We start from the raw sequence: 24,185 nt of genomic DNA, 5'->3' as shown, positions 1-24,185 counted from the left end.
ATAAGAATTTGTTATGGGGGGGATGAGAAGGGTTAGTAGAGCCTAACCCCCCCAGAAAACGTGGGAGTAAAGGAAAAATTTTGATAGATAACATGCCTAAAATGCATTTAACATCATTTTGGCACCTAAAATTTAACTTTACACAGATGGCCTTATGATATATCAAATCCAGACAATATTTTTAAATATTTTTTTTTATTTTTCTGATGCTTTGGGGGGAAACATCCCCTTATCCCCCCCCCCCATTGTTACGTCACTGATTTCACTTGGATTTCAGATACTCCAGAGAAATATTTTTCCAGTAGAATGGGCAACCTTTTCACCCACTCTCCAGCATCTTCTTAGCTCACTTCAGCTTTCTCTCAATACATCGCTCAGAAAATAATTCTTTCTCAACTGGAATTCTTATTGCCATTGATTTCAGGTATAAAGGCTGGTTTACATGATACATGAACTCATTGAAGAACAAATGCGTAAATGAACACAAAAATGCACTGTGTAACCAACCGACTTGTGTAAAAGCACTAACAGTAAATAGAACCTGTTTAAATTCGGTTCATGCATTCGTAAATTTTACGTTCCAGTCCCCCGAAATCATTCATGAATTCACACATTAACTTTTATCATTAAATGTACTGTGTAACCAGACCCTTATAGTTCTCCTTTCCAAGTACATACCTATCACTGCGAATTCCATCGCTTTTTCTTGCAATAACAGCCCAGGGAGGTGGAAATTACTAGCTCTCTCAAAAAGAACTTCACCCTTTTTATGCCCTGAAGGAACCACCTTTTTCACATTTCAGATATATATTTTTCTATTCACAATGCTCTCCTACATATTTCAGTATATCACTGTTTACCAACCAAGCTGAGATCAATCAGGCTGACTCAGTCCGGGTTGGTAAATGATGTGGTCTTATTAGACCAGTTGGAGAGCCAGCCAAGTGAGCTCACATTTGACTCAATCTGGGCTCAGTCCAACTGGGCCACTCTGAGTGGGTAACACAACAAGCTGATCCAGCTCAGTTTTATACGGCAATTCTTCTTTGTCATTCAGAGAACACTTATTATCAAAAAGGCAGTTTTGTGTGCATCCATGGCATGATGTATTGGTTCTTAAATTAGGCAAAATTGCTCAAAGGTGGCTTTGCTCATTTGAAACTAACTTACCCAACAATTTGTATTTAAATGGTTAGCAACAATAACTCCCACTAATCATGACCACTTCTGACTTAGTTAAGTGTCCTATGCTCTGACGAAAAACACATGCTAAATCTTTAATTTATACGTTGATGGTATTTGACTGAGGTAAATTCCCTAACAATGGCAAACAATTTATGATGGTGTTCCCATTCTATTCCATTCATTACTATCCAATACATATCGGATAAAATTTCCCAACACATATCAGTGTCTGGCTAAGATGATAAAACATATATTCAATTATCACTAATTCCAAATTAAGAAACTAAATTATTTAGACATGAAAAAGACAGCAAAATGTAAACACACAGGAGGGAGGCAAACAGAAAGATGACAGAATTCACAGGTGAAGATTGGTATGTTAAATTCATTTTGGTGTACAAAATTCACTGTCAGATCACTTTCTCTTTCCAGATAGGTTCGAGCACAGGCTGATCCGAGTTCACTCTTGGTAAATGTAGTGCATGTGATGTACGTGGTATGTAATAACATTAAAATGCAGTTTTATTTTCAAATACAACTCTTTTCTGAAGAGGTACGATTTCCCTTCAACCCTTTACTTTATCCCTTTGGCATGCTATTATCAGATAGACAAATGTCCAAAAAACAGAATGAAATTTGACTACACAAGTGACAAAAGAGAGAGTCAGTTGGAGAGGTTAGCAACATACTGAACGTGCATCAGGTCACACTGTGCCTGTCTGATTGAGATGCTCCCAATTTGGGATTCATGCTTTTAGCAGCAGGAACATCTTTAAGTATTTTGTATTACATATGACAATGGTCGGAACGTTTACCTCTGGTTAACCATTACTTATGATGTGCATGACCCCTTTGATATTTTACTGCTGACCCTTCTGTGGATGCTTGCACTCCTTTGACCCTCACAGCAGGGATAACCATTGGGGTCATACATACTCCTTCCTCATGATCAGGATAAGGATCCTTCCCTTGTAGGGTCGGGCTTAATTGCCGAGGAGTCGTCATTAGGTTTCCCTTGACTGGATCTCAGGCAGGGCCTGAATGCATCCGACCATTGCTACCTCAGCAGACACTTCCCTTCCCCCATGCCGACAATAGCTGACGTCCGGTCGATTGCACTGAAAAATCCACGACTGCCATACCTGATGTTAAGTCTTTTACGTATGAAAATGCTTGTCGGCTATACCCAACGTTTAGCGCGAAAGGGTTAACTGTATACATGTAGTGAGTTCCTGAGGTCATTCTTTTATTTTTTAGAATAGTGCTCAATAGAAACTGGACACAGGGGTAAGAGAGGAGGAAAATGGTTGTTATAAATTATAATGCTGCCTACGTAACCCTCACTAAGTTGGGATGGCAGAAAACTTTGTTTGCTTTTTCCCACATATGTAGATTTGTACTAAAAGTCAATGGCTGCCGCAGTGACAGAATTAACATATACATTTCCTGCTGGGTGTCGCTCATCTTACATCTCTTGACATTCTACCTAATTATGAGAGGTGGGTCAGAAAACCTGTGCCAATGGTGTCTGCTAGAAAGAAAACAAAATATTCCCAAGGAGGTGTCCCATTACACACAAAGAAGATCTATCCTCAAGTGAAAGCATATCCATCTGCTGGGAATCCTTGATGAGACCACAAGTGAAAAGTGGCTGTACAGAGGTTAAATGGAACATTGAATGGAAATGGATCATTTCATTCAAGCCTGTACATAGACAAACTGAGAATGCATCCTAAGATTTCTATAAGTATACACGTAATAATATACTTTTCCTCTGGAGCATAACTTGAATGAGACCCAACAAAATGTGCCAAATATTCATACAATACCAAGCAAATCAAAATATTTGAAAAGAGACAAGATTATTTTAATCTTCAGTCGTACTACCACATTTTGTTCATAATTATTACAAAATAGAGAATTCCAGACAACCCCGGTATTCAAAGAATTTTCATCAGTAACACTTAAACCTCATAAAAATATGAAAAATTATTACATCTTCACAAAATATGCCAATAGCTTTTGCATGAATGGCAGACTGAATTGAAGTCAGTCTCAACAATTTATAACTTTGTGCAACACAATAGGGTGGTTTCCTATTATTTTTTTATTGCCTAAATCGAAAGATTATTACTTCTGGAGTACGTATTTCACGCTCTTAGATTTTTAAATGACGATATCTATTTTTCGCGATTAAATGAAAAGTGAAAATTTTCAAGCGCGCGAAAACGCGACGCATAAGTAGGAATGATGGGAAAAAAGTCCGTGTGACGCATTTCTGGTTCCCCCTCCCGCCTTGTGAGGTGACCTTGGAGAGGCTCTGAGCGCTGATACGACGCAGGATGCTAGCGGGTAGCTGAGTACCATGCTATCTGGTAGTGCTTCGCTTAAAAAAGGTTTATTAATACCTTATCAAACGAAGATAACTTTCCGACCTTAGCCAGTTTTAATAGGTTATTATTAAGACATGTTCCCCTGAGCTCTGTGCCTCTTGCATGCATTGGTAACCTCAGACGATGTATAACTCCTATCCTCTCGTGTAGAAACTAGGTCCCTGTGACGTCACGTGGAGTGGCATCGCATGGGCGCCAATCTGGCCTTTTTCAAATGAGGATATAATTTGGCCCTTGCCATTCGTCTAAACCGGTATTTCTAAAACCAAATAATTTGTGTATTATGAATACACTAATGGTGGGTAACGAATCGCAATCAATGCCTTTCGTTTTCTTCGATGAAGGAAACTACCCTATTGTGCTTTTTCCTACAAACAAAACAACAAGAGCACAATATCCTATCCAAGAGAATTATAATTTCCCAGAAAGGTAACAGCCAGGGGTGGTCTGGACAGGTTGGCAATCCCCAAGGGACCTGAACATAGGGAGTCCCCACAACGCTCATGTCTATCATGAATCGTACATGAAAAGTGTAATAAAAAAAAAGATTCAGATGAGTTGAACCAAAGTTTTTTTTGCTATTATAAAATTCTACACTTTCATTAGTTGCTTTACACTGTATGGATACTAATTGTATAATAATTATATTTAAAAAATAAATACAATAAAAGTGTCAGGAGATAAAAGAGAACCTAATGCTTTTTGAAAGGGTTACTAGAGAATGTTATTTTAGAGGATTTTTAGATTTCAGCAGTTTCAAGGAACAAACAATAATAGATAATATAACCATAACACATTATTAAATTTTATAAGCTGTGACATTTTCACTTTTCATAATATATTTTCTAATGAAATTGCCATTTTTTTTTTTAAGTTTACTCTCGTCTGGTTTTCAAGAGCCAGAACAGCGTCAAAATCTATTTCCGGGCAATGCAATTTCCTAAAATTTCAGGGGAGGACCCCAGAATACGGGGTTAAGGAGTCCACATCATGAGCCCCAGGCAAGGGCCCCCAACCACCCCAGACTGCCCCTGTTAACAACCAAAAGTTAAACTGCTGTCACCTGTTTTTACATTCCATAAAATATTCTCCGGGGTCACATGTCCGGGAAGTATGTGATCCTTTGTCGTGGCAAACTATGTGCACTAATCTAAGATTTGACCTTGTGAACAGCAAGGAATAGAAATATTCCCAGTTCAACTTGTCTTCCTTATCACAGTCAAGAGCAATTTTTGTAGCCTCCAATAGGGATGGTATGATGGTTCTTGACCTTTCAATGCTGAAATTAAGACAATTCCTATTAATACTAGGTGTGCTCAGGTAAATCATTGATACATACTCCAAATAAACTAACAAAAAAAGAAAACACCACATGGCACAAGCTTCATATACATCTCACAATAGCATTGGTTGGAAGAATAATCCAATAGTATTTTTCCACACTTTTTTATTCTTCCTCGACCGGTTTCAATGCTTACACATCATCAAAGACAGCTTTCGTATCGTTGTCTCTTGACAATGATGCGACAGCTCTTGATAATGATGTGTAAGCATTGAAACCGGTTGAGGAAAAATAAATAAGTGTGGAAAAATACTATTGCTGTTTCAATAATCACTATCCATGGACTTCCACAAGGTGAACTCGTCAACAATCAGTTTGAGAATAATCCAATATGACAATTGCAATGGCTGTTCTGTATAGGAGCTAAATTCATGAAATTTAACACACAAAAATAGATTAAGTGAGAATGGACCATGGGATCCTTATGATTAAACATGAAATCTGGGGAAAGATTTTTATAATTAAGAAACTAAATAACCATGCAAAAGATTAGTTTCACACGCAAGACTTAAAAAAATAACCTACATATCGATGGCTAAGTTCTAACAACACGTATCTCAAAAATAGTATTTTCAGGAGATCAAAAGAAAGGATTTATATTTTTAATTGTACACTAAAATTAAAAACCAAAAATTCATAAAACTGAAAAAGCATACATTTGCAAACAACAAGCTGTTTTTTGCTTGAATTTTATTTTTTTAATGTCGTTACACTTTGATTAAGATACCCGTCTCGAACCAGCCAAATTTTGAGATACGTGTTGTCAGAACATAGCCATCGATAAATGGATTGACACACCATTAACAGTGGTATTAATAGGAAAAACTGTAGACTTCAAAAGCACTGAACACACATATCAATGAACTAAAAGGCAATATTCTAAGTGTAAACTTTCTTCCTCAATAATCTCTTCCTTTCACAGATGATCTTTCAATAATAATAATTTTAGTCATAAGCCACTATACATTTAGATTCATATAAAAAGATTACCCATGGTCAAGATTCCATGTCGAGAAAATCACCATCATTTCATGGCTTTCATAAGGATTTATTCCATGCAGATTTTCATGATATAGGCATTTTCCAACATCCCAACGACCCTCACACTGAAAGTATCCACTAGGGTTACAAAAGCGATTTGAGATAACCTTAGTTTTACGGTCAAAATAGCTTCCAAAGTGTCCATCTTTTGTTAGCTGGGCTTTCAACCTGAAATTAGAAACTTTTTTGATGAAAATCAATCACTATAAGACATTAACACTTAGAATAGAGGACAAATTAATAAAATCAATTACTTTGCCAAAACATTTTCAATTATTTTCTGCTGTTTTCTGCAATCAGTTCTTTTCCTCAATTCATCTTGAGTTTTATACAGGTAACCACGCACTCTGTCACGAGCTCTAGAACTCATATAATCTTCCTTTGTTTGTAGTCTGGTATCCAGAGCTTGATCAAATAAAGGACAAAGAATATTTTTTAAATCTATCAGGAATACAGGAAAATACCACATATTCATAATTGCACTCAGGAATGACATTTTTGATCACCATTGAGCATCTATTAATTTAACATTTTCCATACGTCTTCATTGAGCATAGATCTCCAAACATATTTTTACATAAATATTAAGGGAGCAGGTGTGAGAGAATAAGCATTCATAAATTCATACTCTGGCAGGTAACAAGTAAAATATTACAGAACATAAAGAAGATAAAAATGATATTTACGTTCAAACCATTCAGGATGTTCATTTCGATGACTAAGGTGACATAAACTTTTTTTCTCCTCATTTTGAGAAGAGTTTTTCAGGAGTTTGAGTAACTTATCCTTTGTGGTACGATCAAAAAATTTCATAGCCTCTTCCCCACAGTGTAAATAATCACTGTGTACAGCTTGAAGAGCATTGTATAATATTTGATACCCTACAATAAAAAGTAAAATAAAATTAAAAACAAAAAAATCTAAAATCCTAACAAATGTAATGAAAATTTTTGGAGTGCAAATGATATGGAAATTGGAGACTCCACCTAAAATTCATTTCACCCACTCTTCAATTTTACGGAGAAAAAATAAAATACTGACAACTGAATGCTTCCTAATAATTTATGATGGGGATTGCGTGATATCTACATCTAATATGATGATACATTCATTTATTTTTACTCCAGTTCAAAGGCCTTTGATGCTCATTAAATCCATGTTATTTCAAGGAAATGTATTTGTTTAGCCATTTATAAGTTCAAGTCACAGAAATAACACTCCAAGGACTTGCAGTCTAACTTCTCTGTTCTCAATTCTTTTGGTACCAGCACATATGTAGCACAGCCAAATAATCTTACTTACTCAGATCAGGTTTCTTATAGTACCACAAAGCTGCAGGTACCTTTCCTTCCATAGCCGATATAAGACTTCAATTAATCAGGTATACAGCAGTTCATCCAGCTTCTGAGTACGCCTTATTCAATTTACATTGAAGTATCAAACGAAGAGCCTTTTCAATAAGAGTTCTGTTCATGCATTCTGAGACACCATTTAGTTGAGAGGTATATCCCATTGTGAACTCAAAATGTATTTCAAAATTCCTACAACTCGTTGGACAAGAAATCACAACCATTGTCACAGCAAAATCTACTCATCTTCAAGTTGAAATGAGCTGTAGCCATGGCGTGAAACATCTTTGTGTATCGTGTGAATTCCGATTTTGATCTAGTTCATAGGCTGCTGTGAAATGAGTAAAGTTGCAAATAAACATAAGTACTTATCTTTTCCCAACAAACGATTCTGGTGAGATTGGTCCTCAAACACCACAGTGGAATAGCTTAAAAGGTCTAGTGGCACCTTTCCCCATGTGGCTATGTGGCAGCTGTGATTATTTCCCCTAGACACAATTAGAACACTTTTCCAAGAGAATAGTTTAGGCATCCAATTCCATACCATCAACCTGTGACTGGAGAGTTTCAATACCCCGATAGCTTAAATGGCTGAGCCTGTCATGCCACAATTTCATGTTATCTTCAGATGAAGCAGATGTAGAAAAAATTCAACCTTAAGAATTTTCTGAGATATCCAAATGACTGTCAGCAATACGTGACACTAAGATGAGGAGACATTTCTGATCTTGTTTGGCAAACTGAGTCAATTTTCTTCCATAGCAGTAAAATCCAAATCTTTTTCTCTGTCCACAAATTGCACTTGGTTAAAATATGATTCTCCCACAAAAGATTACAATTAAAGCTCTTCCATAAGCGTTTTCATCCTAAATTTCCAATTACATACTGCAATTCACTATGTTGAACAATAGGATTTGATATTTTTCCACTTCTGTTGTCATCTTTAACATTAAGATTCCTTTTCCGTTTTAAAACAAATATGGACCCAAACCTCTACATTTTTATGGACTTTATGTTCTAAAAAGAATTTCCTTACCTATCCAAATATTGAGCTTGCATTAATTTGTAAGATAACCCTAAGGGAAAAATGCCACCATGAAATTATTATTCATAAAAAAGTTGAAGCATAAATTGCAAACTCGTGAGATCTCACCCACGGTATAGAGGTAGAGGGAGCCAGTAAAAAGAGGAATGAGAGTACAAAGAAAAGGAATTATTATATCCGATAAAGAGGAACCAACCACGTCTGTTACCCACACACGTAATCGAATGCTTAACCAATGATAGGAACTAGATAAATTTATCTATGATTCAAGGCAATAATAAGATTTTCTAGATCGATGAGGGTAAAAACTACTATAACCAGCCAACGGGGACAAGGACAAAATCTAACTCCTGATTTTACAGTAGCATGGTATCCCGTCAAGAAAACAGTTTAGGCATGGTAGAAGGAGGACGTTTAGGTGAGCATACATTTATACCGGTAAGTTTAACTGCAAACACTTAATGACGGTCGCATTTACAACAATGTTATTTTGACATCGATATTTGAAAGTTACCAGTTAAAGCTGTCTCGCCTTTCTTCTGAAAAATAAATAAGGTCTGGGCTGGAAGTGTTTGAAAATAGTCGTCATCCTCGACAAATGTTCCATCCTGCAACAAAATTGCAACTTTTGATGCCTCAGAGTTGCTGATCTGAAAATGAACAAAATGACTGAGTAAATGGACACGTTATGTTAACTGATGAACAAACTTGGTCCACATTTCAAATTCTAACATTTAGCTTACGGCATCCCTTGAGACGTAGGTCGCTTAATGTGGCACAGGCAACTCCGCAAATACGTGATCTCTTCGAATCGGCTACCTTGAACCCTCTCAGCTGAATATCATAAACAATGTTACCACAATGAATCAGCACTTACACATAAAATTTATGCGAATTCTGTTTACCTTACTGGAGATAGACATTTGCAATTAGCTTAACGACAAACATTATAAGTTGGCCAAGATGAATAGAACCCTAACAAGTTGATCAGAATACTTCTCATTCGTCGATATCACTTAAATATGCGCTCTTATCGTCCGTGACGTAAACAGTAAACAAATTTCGATAATGGGTCTCCTCGCGCGCATTCAAAAGAAAGATGCGCATTACGAGTTTCTTTTGAAAGGAAGGTTTTTTGGCGGGGTTTGAAATTCAGTAGATTTTCATCTTCTAAATATTTTCTTAAGGACAACCGGACAACTCTATGCAACGTTAATTACATACTGACACTGGAGAACTGAGGGAATTAAATTCATTTAAATTAACAAATTTTATATTACCATGAAGTACAAAACTTGGTTTAGTAGGTACTTTTTTCCGTAAAAAACATTTAAAATTGGCATACCGCATAAGCACCTCAAAGATCATCAAGCAACGCCACCACAGCAATCTATCGGCCATTTGGATCAATATAATCAGTCAAAATAAATAGAATATTTATCCAATAATAGTTATAATTTGTTTTCGTATATCCTCAAATATGAGAAGACCTATCAAACCATTGTGCACTCCCCCCCCACAAAAAATCCTGGATCTACCCTTGCAAGTGACCATCCTATAAATCCTGAGTTTATTAAAAAAATTATAATTGAAATAGTATATAATGTGATATATCACTGATACAAAACTATATCATCAATAAAATATTGTTTTTTTACTACATTTGGGAACGTTATAACAAATGGGTACAGGCACACAGAGAGGTGCTGAAAGATGTCATCCTATTAACCCTGAGTTTATAAAATATTTAATTTCAAAGGGTAAATTTCACGAAAACAACAAATACTTTAATTTATCTTCAATAATATATACTTTGTTTTATTCTTTTATTAATTTTTTGGGAGAGGTACATAACATGTGTGTAAATGCCAACGTGGAGGGGTGAGAAATTGTCCATATAAATTGACTGTCCTTTTAATTCTTAGTTAATTAAAATATTTCATTTCAAAGGGCTAAATATTAATATTCAAATGTATCTATATTAAAATATTTTATTTACTGTATTTTGGGAGAGTTACAACTAATTCATATATCTGCTGACTGGGAGGGACAAGAGACTGAGGATATAAAGTCACCATCCTACTAATCATAAGTATATTAAAATATTTCTCTTAAAAAAGGAAATTATAAGAAAAAACCCTGTAATTTAACATTGTCAAGATAGAATTACTTTTTTGAAACACTTGGGAGTTATAATATTCGTGGTTTTGCACACAGGAAGGGGCTAGAAACTGCACATATTCATATTAATCCTCAAATTATGAAAATATTTCATTGACATGGGTAAATCATGTGACAAAACACTAATATTTAAAGTTACATTATCATCAATGAAATTTTGTTTTTTAATAAATTTGGGAGGGTCATAACATCTGTGTGTATGCCAACAGGTAGGGGTGGGAAACTGTATTTAACCTTTTCCCTACTAAAGACGAAAATATGCGTCTGGATGTATCTTGACCCAGGAGACAAAAGCCGCAAATTCTCGTCGGAGATTTTCCTACGCAGGTGAATGAATGCTGAAAACAGTGGCAAAAACTATGGGGGGGATGAGGGGATGCATCCCCCCCCAAAGCCTCAGAGAAATCAAAAAAATGTTACGGAAAGTTAATTTTAAGTATTCATTCTTAATGGTAGTTTATCAGATAAATTGCTGAAATTGTAATTTATCGTCAGTAAAATATTTTTAACTGCATTACGGAGAGTTATGTGTGTGATACATGTGTGCATTCTCACTGAGACGGGCCAGTGCCTGTACTTATAATATGACCTTATTAATTGTGTGTTTAATAAAATATTTCATTTTAATAGGTAGTTTATGAGATAAATTACAGAAATTTAACTTTCTCATTAATGAAGTACATATTGTGTTTTAGTGCATTTTGATTAGTTATAAATCTGCATACATATGCCGACATGGAGAGGAGAGAGCCTGGGTGTTAATATCACCAAATATTTCATTTTAAACAGTAGTTTGTGAGATACAACATTTAAATTGTACTTTCTCATTGATAAAATCTTGCATTTACTGCATTTGGGAAATTTATAACATATGCATGCTGACAGGAAGGTTCAACACATAACTACAAAGTGACATTCTTATTTGTGGAGACTTTCTTAAAATATTTCATTTCCAAGGGTAAATTATGTAATAAAATGCTCAAATTTACTTTCTCACTAATAAAATATTTTGTTTTACATTAATTGGGCGAGTAATAACAACTGTATATATGCCATCGGGGAGAGACGAGTGCCTGAGTGACCTTCATAGAAATCATGGGTTTATTAAAATATTTCATTCAAAACAGTATTTTTTTTAGATTTAACTTACTTTCCCATGAATAAAATATTGCTTTTCACTGTATTAGGGAAAATAATAATAACCGTGAGACTGGCAAACATAGAGGAACGAGTGCTTACTTGCATAAAGTATCTTTTTATAAATCGGAAATCTAATCTTTAAAATATTTCATTTCAAGGAGTAGATTATATTATGGATAAAACACTGCAATTTAACAATCCCATCAATAAAATGTGGTGTTTTAATGTATTATTTAATAGAGTTTAACAAAGCAGAGATTATTAGAGAATAACATTTCCTAATATACTGATGGGGAGGAGGGAGCACCTACATGCACAAAGTGACCTTAATAATCATGAGTTTATTAAAATATTTCATTACCTTAATATTATAGAAAATATATTTATTCACTGTGCATTGGTTCATGCTAATATTAACAGGATAAAAAAGACCCCTGAAAATAGAGAAAATAAGTGGACTGTACTGAAATATTTTAAATTGTTCTGATAATTTTATTATTATTCATTACACTTCAGTTTCCATAAATACATTCTTTCAAACTTCATTTGATTGAAAAAAAGAACACTTCATGAGTCAAAGAGAGCAGTACAAAACTTTAAAAAAATGAAGGAGGAATTGCATTCAAGTATCCACATGCACAATTATAAGACGAAGTTAAATTCACATATCACATTCTCACATTAAACTAAAACAATTATCGATCTACAATAATCTTCCTCTACAATCACTTGCACCACAATAACAGTACATCACTTTCCCAGGAACACTACCAACATCATAGTTATAATCCCAAGTCAACTCTGTACCAGCAGTGATGTAAGTGAGAGCAAAAAAGGCAACCCATGGAAAACGCAGATCATGAGAGTCCACAAAAACATTTTGAACAAAAACATTCGGGGAGCAAGAATGCTGTGAATGAAAGGAAATGCAGAATTAGAAATCACATATAAAAATATACATACAAGGAAGTCAAGACAATTTTCATAATATGTATTCAGATATCACCAACAGTTGTAAAGACATTAAAATAGTGTACCAAAAAAAGCAGAATAACAGTTGACTTCAGGAGAAAAATAAGTGTTTTTAAAAGTTTCTTGCACTAACCCAAAGAAGGTCATTCAAATGTCAATCACAGTAGAATATCCAGTTCTTTTTCTACTTTCCTGAGTCACTAAATACATACAACAGGTAATAGATCTTTGAACTTAAAACAGACTGACTTGAACTGTTTCCTGTCATTTTTATCAGTACTCTTATTATTCCTTTAGTAAAAATAACTAACTTGGCTATTTAATGAATAACAGCCCAATCAGAAAAGCGCTTAATGTTATTAATTTTTTAACTCACATCTGTGTTTTATCATTATTTCTGGAACAATATCACAATGGAATAATTTTTTTAATTTGTTGCTCAACAATTATTTTTCTGCAATTGAACTGTCCTATAACTTTGCGGTAGAATTTCGATTGGGCTGGTTATTTGTTTTTATTTTACTTTATTTTGCAGAATTTTGCCTTTCCCCACATTTGGTGTCTGTGTCGGCATTAATGGAAACTTTCAAGTCTTTTATTTGGGAACTTGCAACAGGAGCATTATTTTAACCCTTTCGCTGCTGTTCAATCTCCGAAAACCTTCTCCTCACATGCGGCGAAAAGGTTAAAATGTGTTTCGTGGGTCCATGGAGCAGGTACTTCAATAATGGGCATGGTACACTCTACAAAGGGTCGCTAATCCGGGACCCTATCCTCAACCAGCTCACCCACGCAGGACCGTCTCATCAACCCTACCAGCAGGGGGCCTCTCTCCCGAAAAGTGACCGCTCTCGTGGCTACGGACCACTAGAAAATGGCCATTTTAGCAAAGTTAACAAAATCATTATTTTTCATTGCAGAAATACGGTTCAAAGACGTACTTGATTGCTTAATTGGCAGGAGTGCGATGAAAACAATCATTTTTGGATGATTGGATTGATTGATTGATTTTCAAATTGCAGTCAGAGCGGTCACTTTTTGGGAGGGAGGCGGGTAGGGTCGATGAGACGGTCCTGCATGGGTGAGCTCATCAAGGAAAGGGTCCATGATTAGGGACCCTTCGAAGTGCTTTTGCTAAAGTGCATGGCAGAAGGGAAGAAAAAGTACGTTCACAGCAGTCGTGTTTATGTTGCTCAAAGTTATAGCTTAAAAGAAAAACCCTTAAAAACTTCTTCAAAATTGTATGCTATACACTCAGGAAAAATCTCCCAACATAAACAAATCATTCAGGACGTGAGGTCTCATCATAGTTCGATTCATCAAAGCAACACTATGAATATGATATCTACAGCGTCAACATACTTACATTCAAGTATCTTCCTACATTTCCAATACTTTTAGCATCCATGATGTAACAATATTCTCCTGGTCCAAAAACTTCCCTCACTGATCGGTATTTGGACTTGGCTGGAGGTTCTCTATCACACGATTGAGGTTCCTCAGCAGAAAATTTTGATGGCTGCCTTTGAGCAACTACAAGAAGATAATCAGAATATTTACATAAATATTAGAATCAAACACAAGTCATTGGAGATAAAAGTGGCCTAAAGAAGATTGGAGATGAGAGAAATCTAAATATGACCTTAAAATTGAGCATAAAATCATACTATGTACATGCATTCTTACAGACAACTTTTTGGTAAATTAGTAGTCTTACAAATAGTACATATATATTAAGATTAAAGTTATATAGGTATTTTCTCTACCATATCCTTAGCATTAATTACACAATGAGATTACTTCATACCTCTTGTTAGAGACTTAAAATTAGAGGACAATTTTAATGTGAGAATAAATAAAACACTTACCCTTTAAGAATAGTTAAAAACAAAGAGAGGACAATCACAAATTAATAGATTAGTGAAAAGGAAGGAGACATTCTCATTTGATGTATGACCCTAATTCTAGGCTAAAGTGAATCATTACCTCTTAAAAACATTGAATTGACTTGTAGGTTCAACTTGAAGGTATTGCCAGAGAACTATTTTTACTATTTAACTTCTATGTTACACATGTAATAAATGCATCCTCAATTGGCTCATTATGTAATCAATGCCATACGGTAGCCAAAACCAACATGCCTACCAAGTTCTTGAGGGTAAGATGAATGTCAAATGATACAGATTTAGCAGAAACATCAACGGTACTGGTTTAACCTGTTTTTGGGAAGGCTAGCTCATCTAGATGGTGTAGAATTTCTCCTAATCCAGAACACATGGGAATTGAAACAAAAACCACAAAAATTTACCTCCATCCGAATCCTCTTCATCACCACTCACGCTGGGTGATTCATTCTGCTTTTTGGCCCTAACACTTCTTCGTCTGGTATTTGCTGAAGCTGAAGTCAAAAAAACTAATGAAACCTCAGCATTCAGCATTTTTTAGTTAACATGAATCAAATGAAAAAATGAAAAACAAAAAACAAAACAAGAACTAGAATCAATGTACGTATATATTCATAAATAGAACAGGTAGTAACAACCAAAATCCAAATATGATATTCCATCATAGTTCATTTATATGGCTAACGCCATTCATAATAAAGTTGAAGGGGCTGACACTTCGCTATGTTACTACCAGACTTTGTCATGGACAGGACAATTTTCCTGAGCCCCATTTCCAAACAAAATGTGGTACATAATAATACAGGGATGATTCGCACCCTCAGCAGAGATGCATTTGAAGGCAATAATTGGTTAGCAACCAAATCGAGTAGGACAACAGCTTTTCTCCCCATTAAAGAATCACCATGCCAGCTTCCAAGTTGAAATTGCAAAGGAGACAAAACTCTAGAAATACCTACTCAATATTTTAGAAAACAATTTATGCATTAATAGTCTCAATAGTCAAAGAATTAAATTCTCCAATCATGACATAATGTCTGGGGTCCCTAAGGGAAGGCAAGAATTTTGTTCAGGGGGGTACAAAACCACAATTTTATTACGGCTCTTAGAAGGTCACCTGGCTGATTTCATCCCAGCAATCCTTCACAGAGTGAAAAAGGGGACTAAAATGGACATTTAGGAACATTTTTTCATCATATCGGCCATTAGCACGAAAGAAAACTTCACAAATTACCAGATTTTTCCCTTCCATTCCCTGCTCCTTTATCTCCAGTACACCCATGTCTCGTATAGCGCAATTTCGATTAGCGCAATTTCGATATAGCGCAAATTCGTCCCTCGGGGAAACATTGCAACGCAGTGTAGCCTAATCAAAAATCTTAAACGCTCTCGTGATAAAACGTGAACTTGCGCTAAGTACACACGAAATTTTTATCAATTTACGCATATTAATATTATTTCTTGCCTCAAATCTTCTTTTTTGTTTATATATTAATCGAAATTCATTGCTGCGCAATTGCCAAAAGTATTACTCGTCATTGGGTCTAGATAGCCGGCCTACCGAAGATTTATCTCGTCTCCTTAACAGAATGATAATAAATAATTTAGATCGTTAATTAAGCGTGGGGCTAGTGGAAATGAGTTTTTTTTTTCAGCAATACGGTTTGAGACGTATTTTTGCCGTCGTAGGTTACCGGGGATTGACTTCCAGGTAGAGAGTCTACGCTAAAGCCTTCAAGGGCATCGGTATTCACGGAGCGGTGACCGAGTTGCGCATGAATAGCATCAACACATAAAAGGGTCCGCTATAGAGTCTTAAACACAATGGCTTCGTTCCCTCCCCGCAGTCATAGCCCTTCTGCGTCTCAGGAATACAGTTCAGCAGAAGAAGGTGATTTAGATAGAGCCATACAGGGTAAAAACCAAGAGAATATGGCAAAAAATAGGAATGCGTGTAGAAAAATCAAGAATTTATCAAGAAAAACCATTAACCTAGAAGAGGACTTGAGAGAGGTCAATTGCTTTGAAAATGGAGAGCGTCAAAGCGATATTGCGCGGAAGTTTAAACTCACGATGCCTTATTCTGAATAAAGACGAAGCTAAAATATCAGTGACCTCAGCCACACCAACTTCAACCAAGCGGTCTACACATACGGAAAGTTCATGGTGAATCAGTACAAAAAGACGAGAGTGGTAATCGCTCCAAGACATTAAGTGAAAGCTCCGGTTGGTTCCAGAATTTAAACGGCAAGCAGGTATTTTCAGTGCGGCGATATCAGCTGGTGAATCTGCAAGTGTTGATAGCGCAGCCACCACAACATTTTCTGATGAACTCCAAGCTGTTATTGAAAGTGGCTCCTTTCCCCCTCAACTAGTTTTTAGTGTAGATGAGACGATATTCTTTTGGAAAAGAATGCATTCTCGTTCATTCATTTTCAGGGAAGGAAAACCTGGGTCAGGTTTCAAGGCATTTAAAGACTGTTTCACGTAGCTGCTAATGACTCGGAGGACTTCAAATTAAAATGATTTATCATTCATAAACTCCGCTAGCTATGAAATGGCATTTAAAGTAGCATTTTCCTGTCATTTCGATGAGCGACAAAAGGGCCTGGGTGACACAATAGTTGTTTTTAGACTAGTTTGAAAAATCATCAACTGCCGGCAACGCATTACGATCCCCTGAGATAGCAGATGTTAGCCCACCCGCACGACAGGACGGAATTTCGAAAGCACGTAAGAATTTTTTTTAACGTGAATAAAAGTCTTTGAATGCGTGAATACTATCTTTAAAGATGTTTTTAACTATAAATATTTATAGAAATAATGTTTTCTAAGGCTTTTTATGGGAATATAGATGTTTTCGAGGAAATTCAATACCCAAGACCTATGCTACCAGGAACGCATCCCTATCTTCCCTATGTTAAAACGCTCTCGTATAACGCAAATTCGTATAGCGCAAAGACCCCAAGGAACGCATCCCTTGCGCTATACGAGACATGGGTGTAATTAATCCAAGATAAACCCTCCCAGCATCTGAAGTTCATCAACCATCTCCCCCTTTCCTCAACTATATAATGCTCACAAATCAGCTCAAAATTCCCAACCCTCCTATCACCCCTGCCTTCAACTATATGTACCGTCTGGATCTGGAGAATAATTTGTAAATTTATATCACTTCGTTACAGGAAGTTTTGCAAATTTGAGGTTCTACTCTACACGGTAATTTTCATCTTATAATGGGTCCCTTCAAGCTAGAGCATTTATTCATTTGATCATTTATTCATCTTCATTTGATCTTGATTTGATACTTTCATAAATAAATAAATTTTCTTACCGTACATGGTAAAGTTGAATGTTGAATTTTGAAGCAGCACAAAATGGAAACTTCATTGCAAGGAGTTGCATTTGGCCAAATATCACTGTACCAGAGATGATTATATAAACTTGAATGCTTGTTCGGTTTGAACGCTTGGTTGGACAGCAAATTGGAAAATGGTTGATGAACAAAAATTCACACCTCAATGACATAAGAAATATAAATTTAAGATTTTGTCTCCACATTGCGGACGGGTCTCGAGTTTACTAGTGTTTCATACACTATCTATTATAGACGGGTCACAAGTTAACTCTTGTTTACTACATTCTATCTTTATATACCACCTGTAATGATACATTGTAACTACTTTGTCTGCTGTTTACCTAAATAAACGATGTATTGAACTTGATAGCCTTTATATTTTCTTCAGTTATTTAATTATTAAATCATTTATAGTTGACCGCAAAAAACGAAAACTCTCTGGAAAATATACCTGGCAAAGGGTTAGGTTGAAAAAAAAACATCATCCGGTTTTTAATGTGTTAATTTCGATGTGGTTTAGTTTTCCATGCTTCTACAGAATAGCCACAGTACATCTTCAGAATTTGGAATTCATGCATACAAATCTACCAGGGATGAAACCTTGCTTTCATTCCAATGAGCCATTCAAATCATAAGTGTGTACAACAGGGAGGTATACACTATATATAAGCAATCATAATTCAGCTTTTCACTGAAATCTTGTAAGTTGAGAAGTCACACTAGGGTTCGTGCACTCGAGATGGTCAAGAAAAAAGAAAAGAGGCTGAACTTTTGATAGAAAAGAAGTTATGAACAGAAGAAAAACCAGTATACTACCAAACATGATCATCATACTCTAACTCACTAAAACCTTCATTACAGGGAGATAGGCTGAAGATAGATATTTTAAAATTACTCACTTTCATCATCTTTTGTAGAGTCACTTTCATCAAGCTGTTTGGAAGTTCTTTTTCTTAATCTTGACCTAAAATACAAAAGGAAATTACAGAATAATTTTAGCTAAAGAAGCCTATTTCTTTGGTGAGTTTATAAAGAGAAAATAAAATATTATAGTGTTCATTTTCTATCCTCATCAATGACAGATTAATTCAAGAGGACCAATGAATGATTATAAGGAATGGCTTTAAAAGCAACATTAAAATATGCTGGACTAAACTATTGCCATCACATTTGCTGTAAATGCTAAATCTCTCATTTTTCCTTTCAAACAATATTCTTAGACATAAAACTTCAATGAAAACAATGCCAACTTTAATATTTTTTGCTAAATTATCGTTAAAGCACAAAGAAAATGGTCAACCAACTTTTTGATTTTCCTGTCACATACTTCAGATAGCTCATTTTCACCAGGATGCATGATACAGTAAACAAATTCATGATGTACACAATGTTTTTAAACATACTAAACAAATCACACGGCCACCATTCTCCTTATTTATTTAAATACTCATGTTTTAATAATATGGAAGTATCAATTAATAACAGTCTTAATTACACAGGTAATAAAATTTAGAGAATTTTTATGAATTGATATATATTATACAAAGGATTCTGCTAGGAACGTCATCTTTCTACTCAGGTGAAGTTCAGGATTATCATGAACCAATTGTGACAATCACTCTGATAGCATTAGGCAGCAAAAAACTGATTGACTCATAGGCCTTTGGTGAAATAAACTTTCGTATTGATTTTTCTACACATTTTAAAACTGATAACCACAATAATTACCTCATCAATACATACTGAACTTTGTACGCCCCAGTTAATCTAGACTGTGTGGTTAGTAATACGTAATTGTAATTATCAGTTCAATTACTTTACTGCTTCTAGTAGCTATATGTTCTAAAAATCAAGTAAATTTTCAACCTCAGGCTCATTATGGTAAATGATTTTCTCTTTCACTCAGAGATGTTAATTGAGAAAATATTTTTTTTACCCATATTTTTTTGTAAAATGAATTTATCCCCAGTATTGCAAAAGCTATAAGTATGTAATCTATCTCGCATATTTTGTTAGCAAGTTTTAAATTCAATCTAAAACATAGTGACATTAACAATACTATCCAAAATATTTACAAAAACACAGCACATTATTTTTCAAGATCATCTTTACTTGTACAAAAATAATTTAACTTGAGTATCTTGTATGTTGTTGAATTATTAATGAAAATTCATTTTCTTTCAGCCTGATTGGGATCCAAGAGACTTTTCACTAGCAAAATTACCTCAGACCACAATATTCTTCATTTTTAGTGCCAGGATTCCACTCTTAACAGATGTCTTAATTTGAATATGTATTGAATCAACGACATATTAAATAAGATCCCATTACATTATTGAAAATATAATTTTACAAAGTTTTTCTATTCCTTTAAGTAACAGTCCTTTCCCTTGGACTACAACCTTGATTCGGTGGAAAGGCTTGCGTGCTCCCATGACCCTTAGAGCTGCACTAGCAGGGTTAATTCTAAATTATTCCCAGTAGGACCACCCATGCCAGATAGGTCGAAGGGTAGGAGCCAGACGAAAGGTAGCCCTTGTGATGGTGTCACGTAAAAAAACACTGTTGGTATGGAAGTGGGAAACCCTACCAACTATGTCTTCTGTGGAAACATAGAGCTTCATCGAACGAGCCTCGGATGGAATCGCTGGACCCAGCCCTTAAGGGCAGGTGATATCTTGGGTCTATCTGAAATAAGGTGGAAGGACAGTGGGGACTACTGGAGTGACGGGTACAGGGTTATAGATAGTGGTGGAGAGGAAAGTCAACAAGGGGTAGCTTTAGTATTAAATGGGAAGATGGGTAAGTACATATGTGGTAGGTATAGATCAGGTAAAAAATAGGATTCTTATGGTAAAAATTGAGGAGCGACCCACCAACCTCGTGGTGGTTCAAGTTTACATGTCCACTAGTAATCATTGGGAGGAAGAAGTAGATGAGGTATACGAACAGCTCAAGAAATTAATTACAGAAATTCTGGATAAGAAAGACCTGGAAGTGAATGAAGACTGTAAAGCTTCAGTTGGGGAAGGGAGGGATGGAAACGAGTAGGAGAATTTGGGTTAGGAATTTTGAGCGATAGGGGAGAGAAAGCAGCAGAATTTTGCAGGAGAAACAAATTATTGATCACAAACACTTAATTTAATCATCATAATGGGCAAGGTACACTGGTAAAGCCCAGGGATACGAGGAGATATCAGATAGACTACATTATGGTAAGACAGAGGTTTAGGAATAGTGTGAAAAACTGGTGTAGTTTCCCTGTAGCGGATGCAGATTCAGACCACAACCTAGTACTTATGAATGCAATGTGAGATTCAAAAGACTTAAGAAAGTTAGGAAGGTGAGGAAATGGGAAGTAGAAGCTCTGAAGGGGAGCATGAGGAGAGAATATCAGGAACTAGTGGAAAATGGTGTCCGGGAGATAGAAAATACACAGACTGTAGAGGAAGGGTGGATTAATATTAAAACTGGAATAGTCAAAGCAGCTGAGAAGTCAATTGGTTACGTTGACTGCAGAAGGATAAAGAAGCCAAGGATTACGGAGGATAATGGTAAAAGAAATGGAGGAGAGAAGGAAGTGGAAGAACGTGGATACAGAACAAGGCAAAATAAAATATAGTGAAATAAATAATTGATTACGACGTGAAACTAAAAGGACAAGGGAGGCTAGGTGGAAAAGAGAGTGTGAGGAAATGGAGTAGTTTCAGAAGGAAGGAGAGGTAGGCATGTTGTACACCAAAGATAAGTTGCTATCGGGCAGCAAAAGAGGGCAAGCAATGTCTAAAATTAAGGCTCAAGATGGAAGGATGCAAACTGAGTGAGAAGAAGTACAGAGTAGATGGAAGGAATACGTGGAGGATCTGTATGATGGAAAGAACAGACCAGAGAGATTGACTTTAGAAGAAGAAAGTGCAGTGGAGGAGGATAATCTTGGGCCGGGATCTTAGATGAGGAAATCGAAAGAGCCCTTCATGATATGAAGGCTAGGAAAGCAGTGGGCGTGGACAATATACCATGTGAGCTTCTGAAGAATCTAGGGAGGGATAGTAAGAAAAGGTTTTTCAAAATAGTACGCACAATCTATGAAGAGGGATATTTTCCACAGGATTTCATCAAGATGGTTCTAACTCCACTACCAATAAAGAAGAAAGCTGTTGAATGCGGAGATTATAGGACTATTAGCCTAATATTGCACGCGGCGAAAGTATTACTGAGAATATTGAATAGACAAATGGAAGTGGGGGCAAATGAGTACTTGGGCTAAGATCAGTTTGGTTTAGAAAAGGGAAGTCAACTCGTGATGCAGCAGTGATGAGGTCCCTGGTGGAGAGGAATGTAGAATATAATCAGGATGTGTATGCCTGCGTCGTGTTGAAAAAGCATTTGATAGAGTGGACTAGGTAAAGTTTACGGATATTCCCAAGAAAATAAGTGTAAATTGGAGGAATAGGCAACTGATTCTTAATATGTATATGGACTGTGCAAGTGAGGGTAGAGGACGGAGAATATGGGTGGGCAGACATTGGCCAAGGAGTCAAGGGTGTCCTCTATCGCTGCTGCTTTTTAATGTGTATACTGAAGAGATGGTAAGGGAAGCATGGGATGAGTTGGAAGCTGGAGTAAAAGTGGGAGGAATGATGTTAAAATCAGTGAGGTTTGCGGATGATCAGGCGTTGAAGTCAGCGAGGGGGCTTCAGTCTCTGGTGGATGCGTTAAATGAGCATTGCGAGGAGTATGGGATGAGGATTAATTACAAGAAGACCAAGGTTATGCGGTTTTGTAAAGCATCGCATGCGAGGATGTGAGACTAAAGATAAAGGTAGGTGGGGAAAACTTGAGCAGGCAGAGTAGTTCAACTATTTAGGCAGCACATAAGAGGAAAACAGACACAGTAGTAAGCACATCAGGAAGAGAATTGCATTGTTAAAGGAGGCGTTCATTCGAGATGGGTATGACAAAGAATGGAGAAGGTGAAGTGGACTGAGAGGAGGAAGAACGACTAAGTGCTGGATATGATGGGTGAGGAGAGGCAGCTTTTAGATAAGATACGGAGGAGACAGAGGGTATGGATGGAGCAAGTGCTTAGAGGGGAGGGGATGTTGGAAACAGTGTTAGAGGGTAGAATGTTAAGTAAATGAGGGAGAGGAAGGAAAAGAAATGGATTTTTAGATAGAATGAAAGGAAGTAGGCCTTATTCTGATTTGAAGAGGGAAGTATTTGAAGGAAGGGGAGGCTATCTGAATTCTTCTTAACACGTTGCGTACCGGGGTGTTTAAATTCCTAGGAACGCCGATTCTAGGTGGAGGTGTTGAGATTGGAAATATGCCTTTGGTTTAAACATGGTTAAAAAGCTAATGTTTATAATATAACTTTACCCAATCAAACGTTATGATGCATCAATTCATTATGAATAACGAACAACAACTGAAAATGTACTAACGAATACGTACTGTACGCTTTAAAATTGTTTAGGTTGACGCGCCTAAATGACGAGCATCTTCGTCATCTGTCCGGAACGTTCGGGAAAAAAATTACGAGAATTCTCGCCATCCGTACGCAACATGTTAAGTACTCCATGGAAACCAACCTTAATCGGTAGAATACTTTAATAAGTGTTTTGAAAAAAATGCTACCAGTGATTTCAATCCATCAAACCACTTCTTCTAAGAAAAATATTTTCAATTCCTAATAAGGAAATTCTCATTTCTGCAAGAAACTGTTCTCTCTACAAACTAGTGAAGCTAAAAGGTAAAACTACAAGAGCAAAGTGGGTAAGTGGAATAGGAAATAGATTGCAAAGGAAACAGATAGAGACGAGAATCACCATTAGAGGGCTTAAAAATAACGACAAAAGTCATACCTGATGGATAAATCAGTTGGGGTTAGCTCAAGGCGGGTGCTTGTTTTGAAGTCTTCATCAACACTATAACTATTCTTATGCCCTTTAACTTTCCCAGAGTCTTCTGTGTCTCCAGTTTCTTCATCCTCTCGATCATTGTCATCGTCACTTTCTCCTACATGCACAAGGAATAAATTACTTTCTCACAAGGGTTTAAAAAATAGTAAGATGAAATTCACAGTCTCTGGCATGATTTGGTTTAATTTGCTAACCATTGTAAATGAAGAGCCATGACTTCATATTTCCACATACATAATTTATTTGACCGACCAGGGTTTTGACGTGGAACATCATAATCAGGCACAAACACAAATTACAAACACTGCATTCCCTGAGCATGGCTGTGCAAGTGTATATTTGTGCTGGTCCATGA

At 36.2% G+C, this 24,185-nt stretch overlaps 2 protein-coding genes across 4 annotated transcripts in view; both read right to left on the bottom strand.

The window, feature by feature from the left end:
- Window positions 1-4,459: 4,459 nt before the first annotated feature.
- On the bottom strand, window positions 4,460-9,447 carry LOC124153938 (DNA fragmentation factor subunit beta). 2 transcript variants are annotated; one of them, XM_046527352.1, is made up of 7 exons: window positions 9,261-9,447; window positions 9,088-9,189; window positions 8,870-9,005; window positions 6,648-6,842; window positions 6,216-6,366; window positions 5,911-6,129; window positions 4,460-4,857 (listed from the first exon to the last, which is right to left on the bottom strand). In XM_046527352.1, exons 1-7 carry the CDS (start codon window positions 9,276-9,278, stop codon window positions 4,638-4,640), a joined length of 1,041 nt encoding a protein of 346 aa, XP_046383308.1. In that variant the 5' UTR covers window positions 9,279-9,447; the 3' UTR covers window positions 4,460-4,637. The 2 variants fall into 2 exon arrangements, with proteins under 2 accessions (XP_046383308.1, XP_046383309.1); XM_046527353.1 differs by lacking the exon at window positions 6,648-6,842.
- A 2,707-nt stretch (window positions 9,448-12,154) lies between these two features.
- LOC124153937 (histone-lysine N-methyltransferase eggless) overlaps window positions 12,155-24,185 on the bottom strand; it is a 43,740-nt gene continuing 31,709 nt past the window's right edge. The window contains exons 19-23 of one of the 2 annotated variants that reach the window (XM_046527349.1): window positions 23,774-23,927; window positions 18,810-18,874; window positions 14,957-15,046; window positions 14,015-14,181; window positions 12,155-12,586 (exon numbers count right to left, since the gene is read on the bottom strand). In XM_046527349.1, coding sequence (XP_046383305.1) covers window positions 12,380-12,586; window positions 14,015-14,181; window positions 14,957-15,046; window positions 18,810-18,874; window positions 23,774-23,927 — 683 coding nt within the window. In that variant the 3' untranslated portion in view covers window positions 12,155-12,379. The remainder of the gene's footprint in view (window positions 12,587-14,014; window positions 14,182-14,956; window positions 15,047-18,809; window positions 18,875-23,773; window positions 23,928-24,185) is intronic. The other variant, XM_046527351.1, reaches the window with a different exon arrangement.

This window comes from Ischnura elegans, chromosome 2 (assembly GCF_921293095.1).
Source record: "Ischnura elegans chromosome 2, ioIscEleg1.1, whole genome shotgun sequence".
Classification (NCBI taxonomy): domain Eukaryota; kingdom Metazoa; phylum Arthropoda; class Insecta; order Odonata; family Coenagrionidae; genus Ischnura; species Ischnura elegans.
The sequence above is the reverse complement of the archived record's forward strand: the minus strand, read 5'-3'. Positions and strand labels throughout refer to the sequence as shown.

What these genes read in the sequence shown, in the direction of transcription:
- LOC124153938 (XM_046527352.1), bottom strand. An exon ending in AGGGATGCCGTAAGCTAAAT is followed by an intron (nt 9,006 to 9,087) that starts GTTAGAATTTGA and finishes GTTCATTTTCAG; the next exon opens with ATCAGCAACTCTGAGGCATC. An exon ending in ACATGGAATCTTGACCATGG is followed by an intron (nt 4,858 to 5,910) that starts GTAATCTTTTTA and finishes TCTTAATTTCAG; the next exon opens with CATTGAAAGGTCAAGAACCA.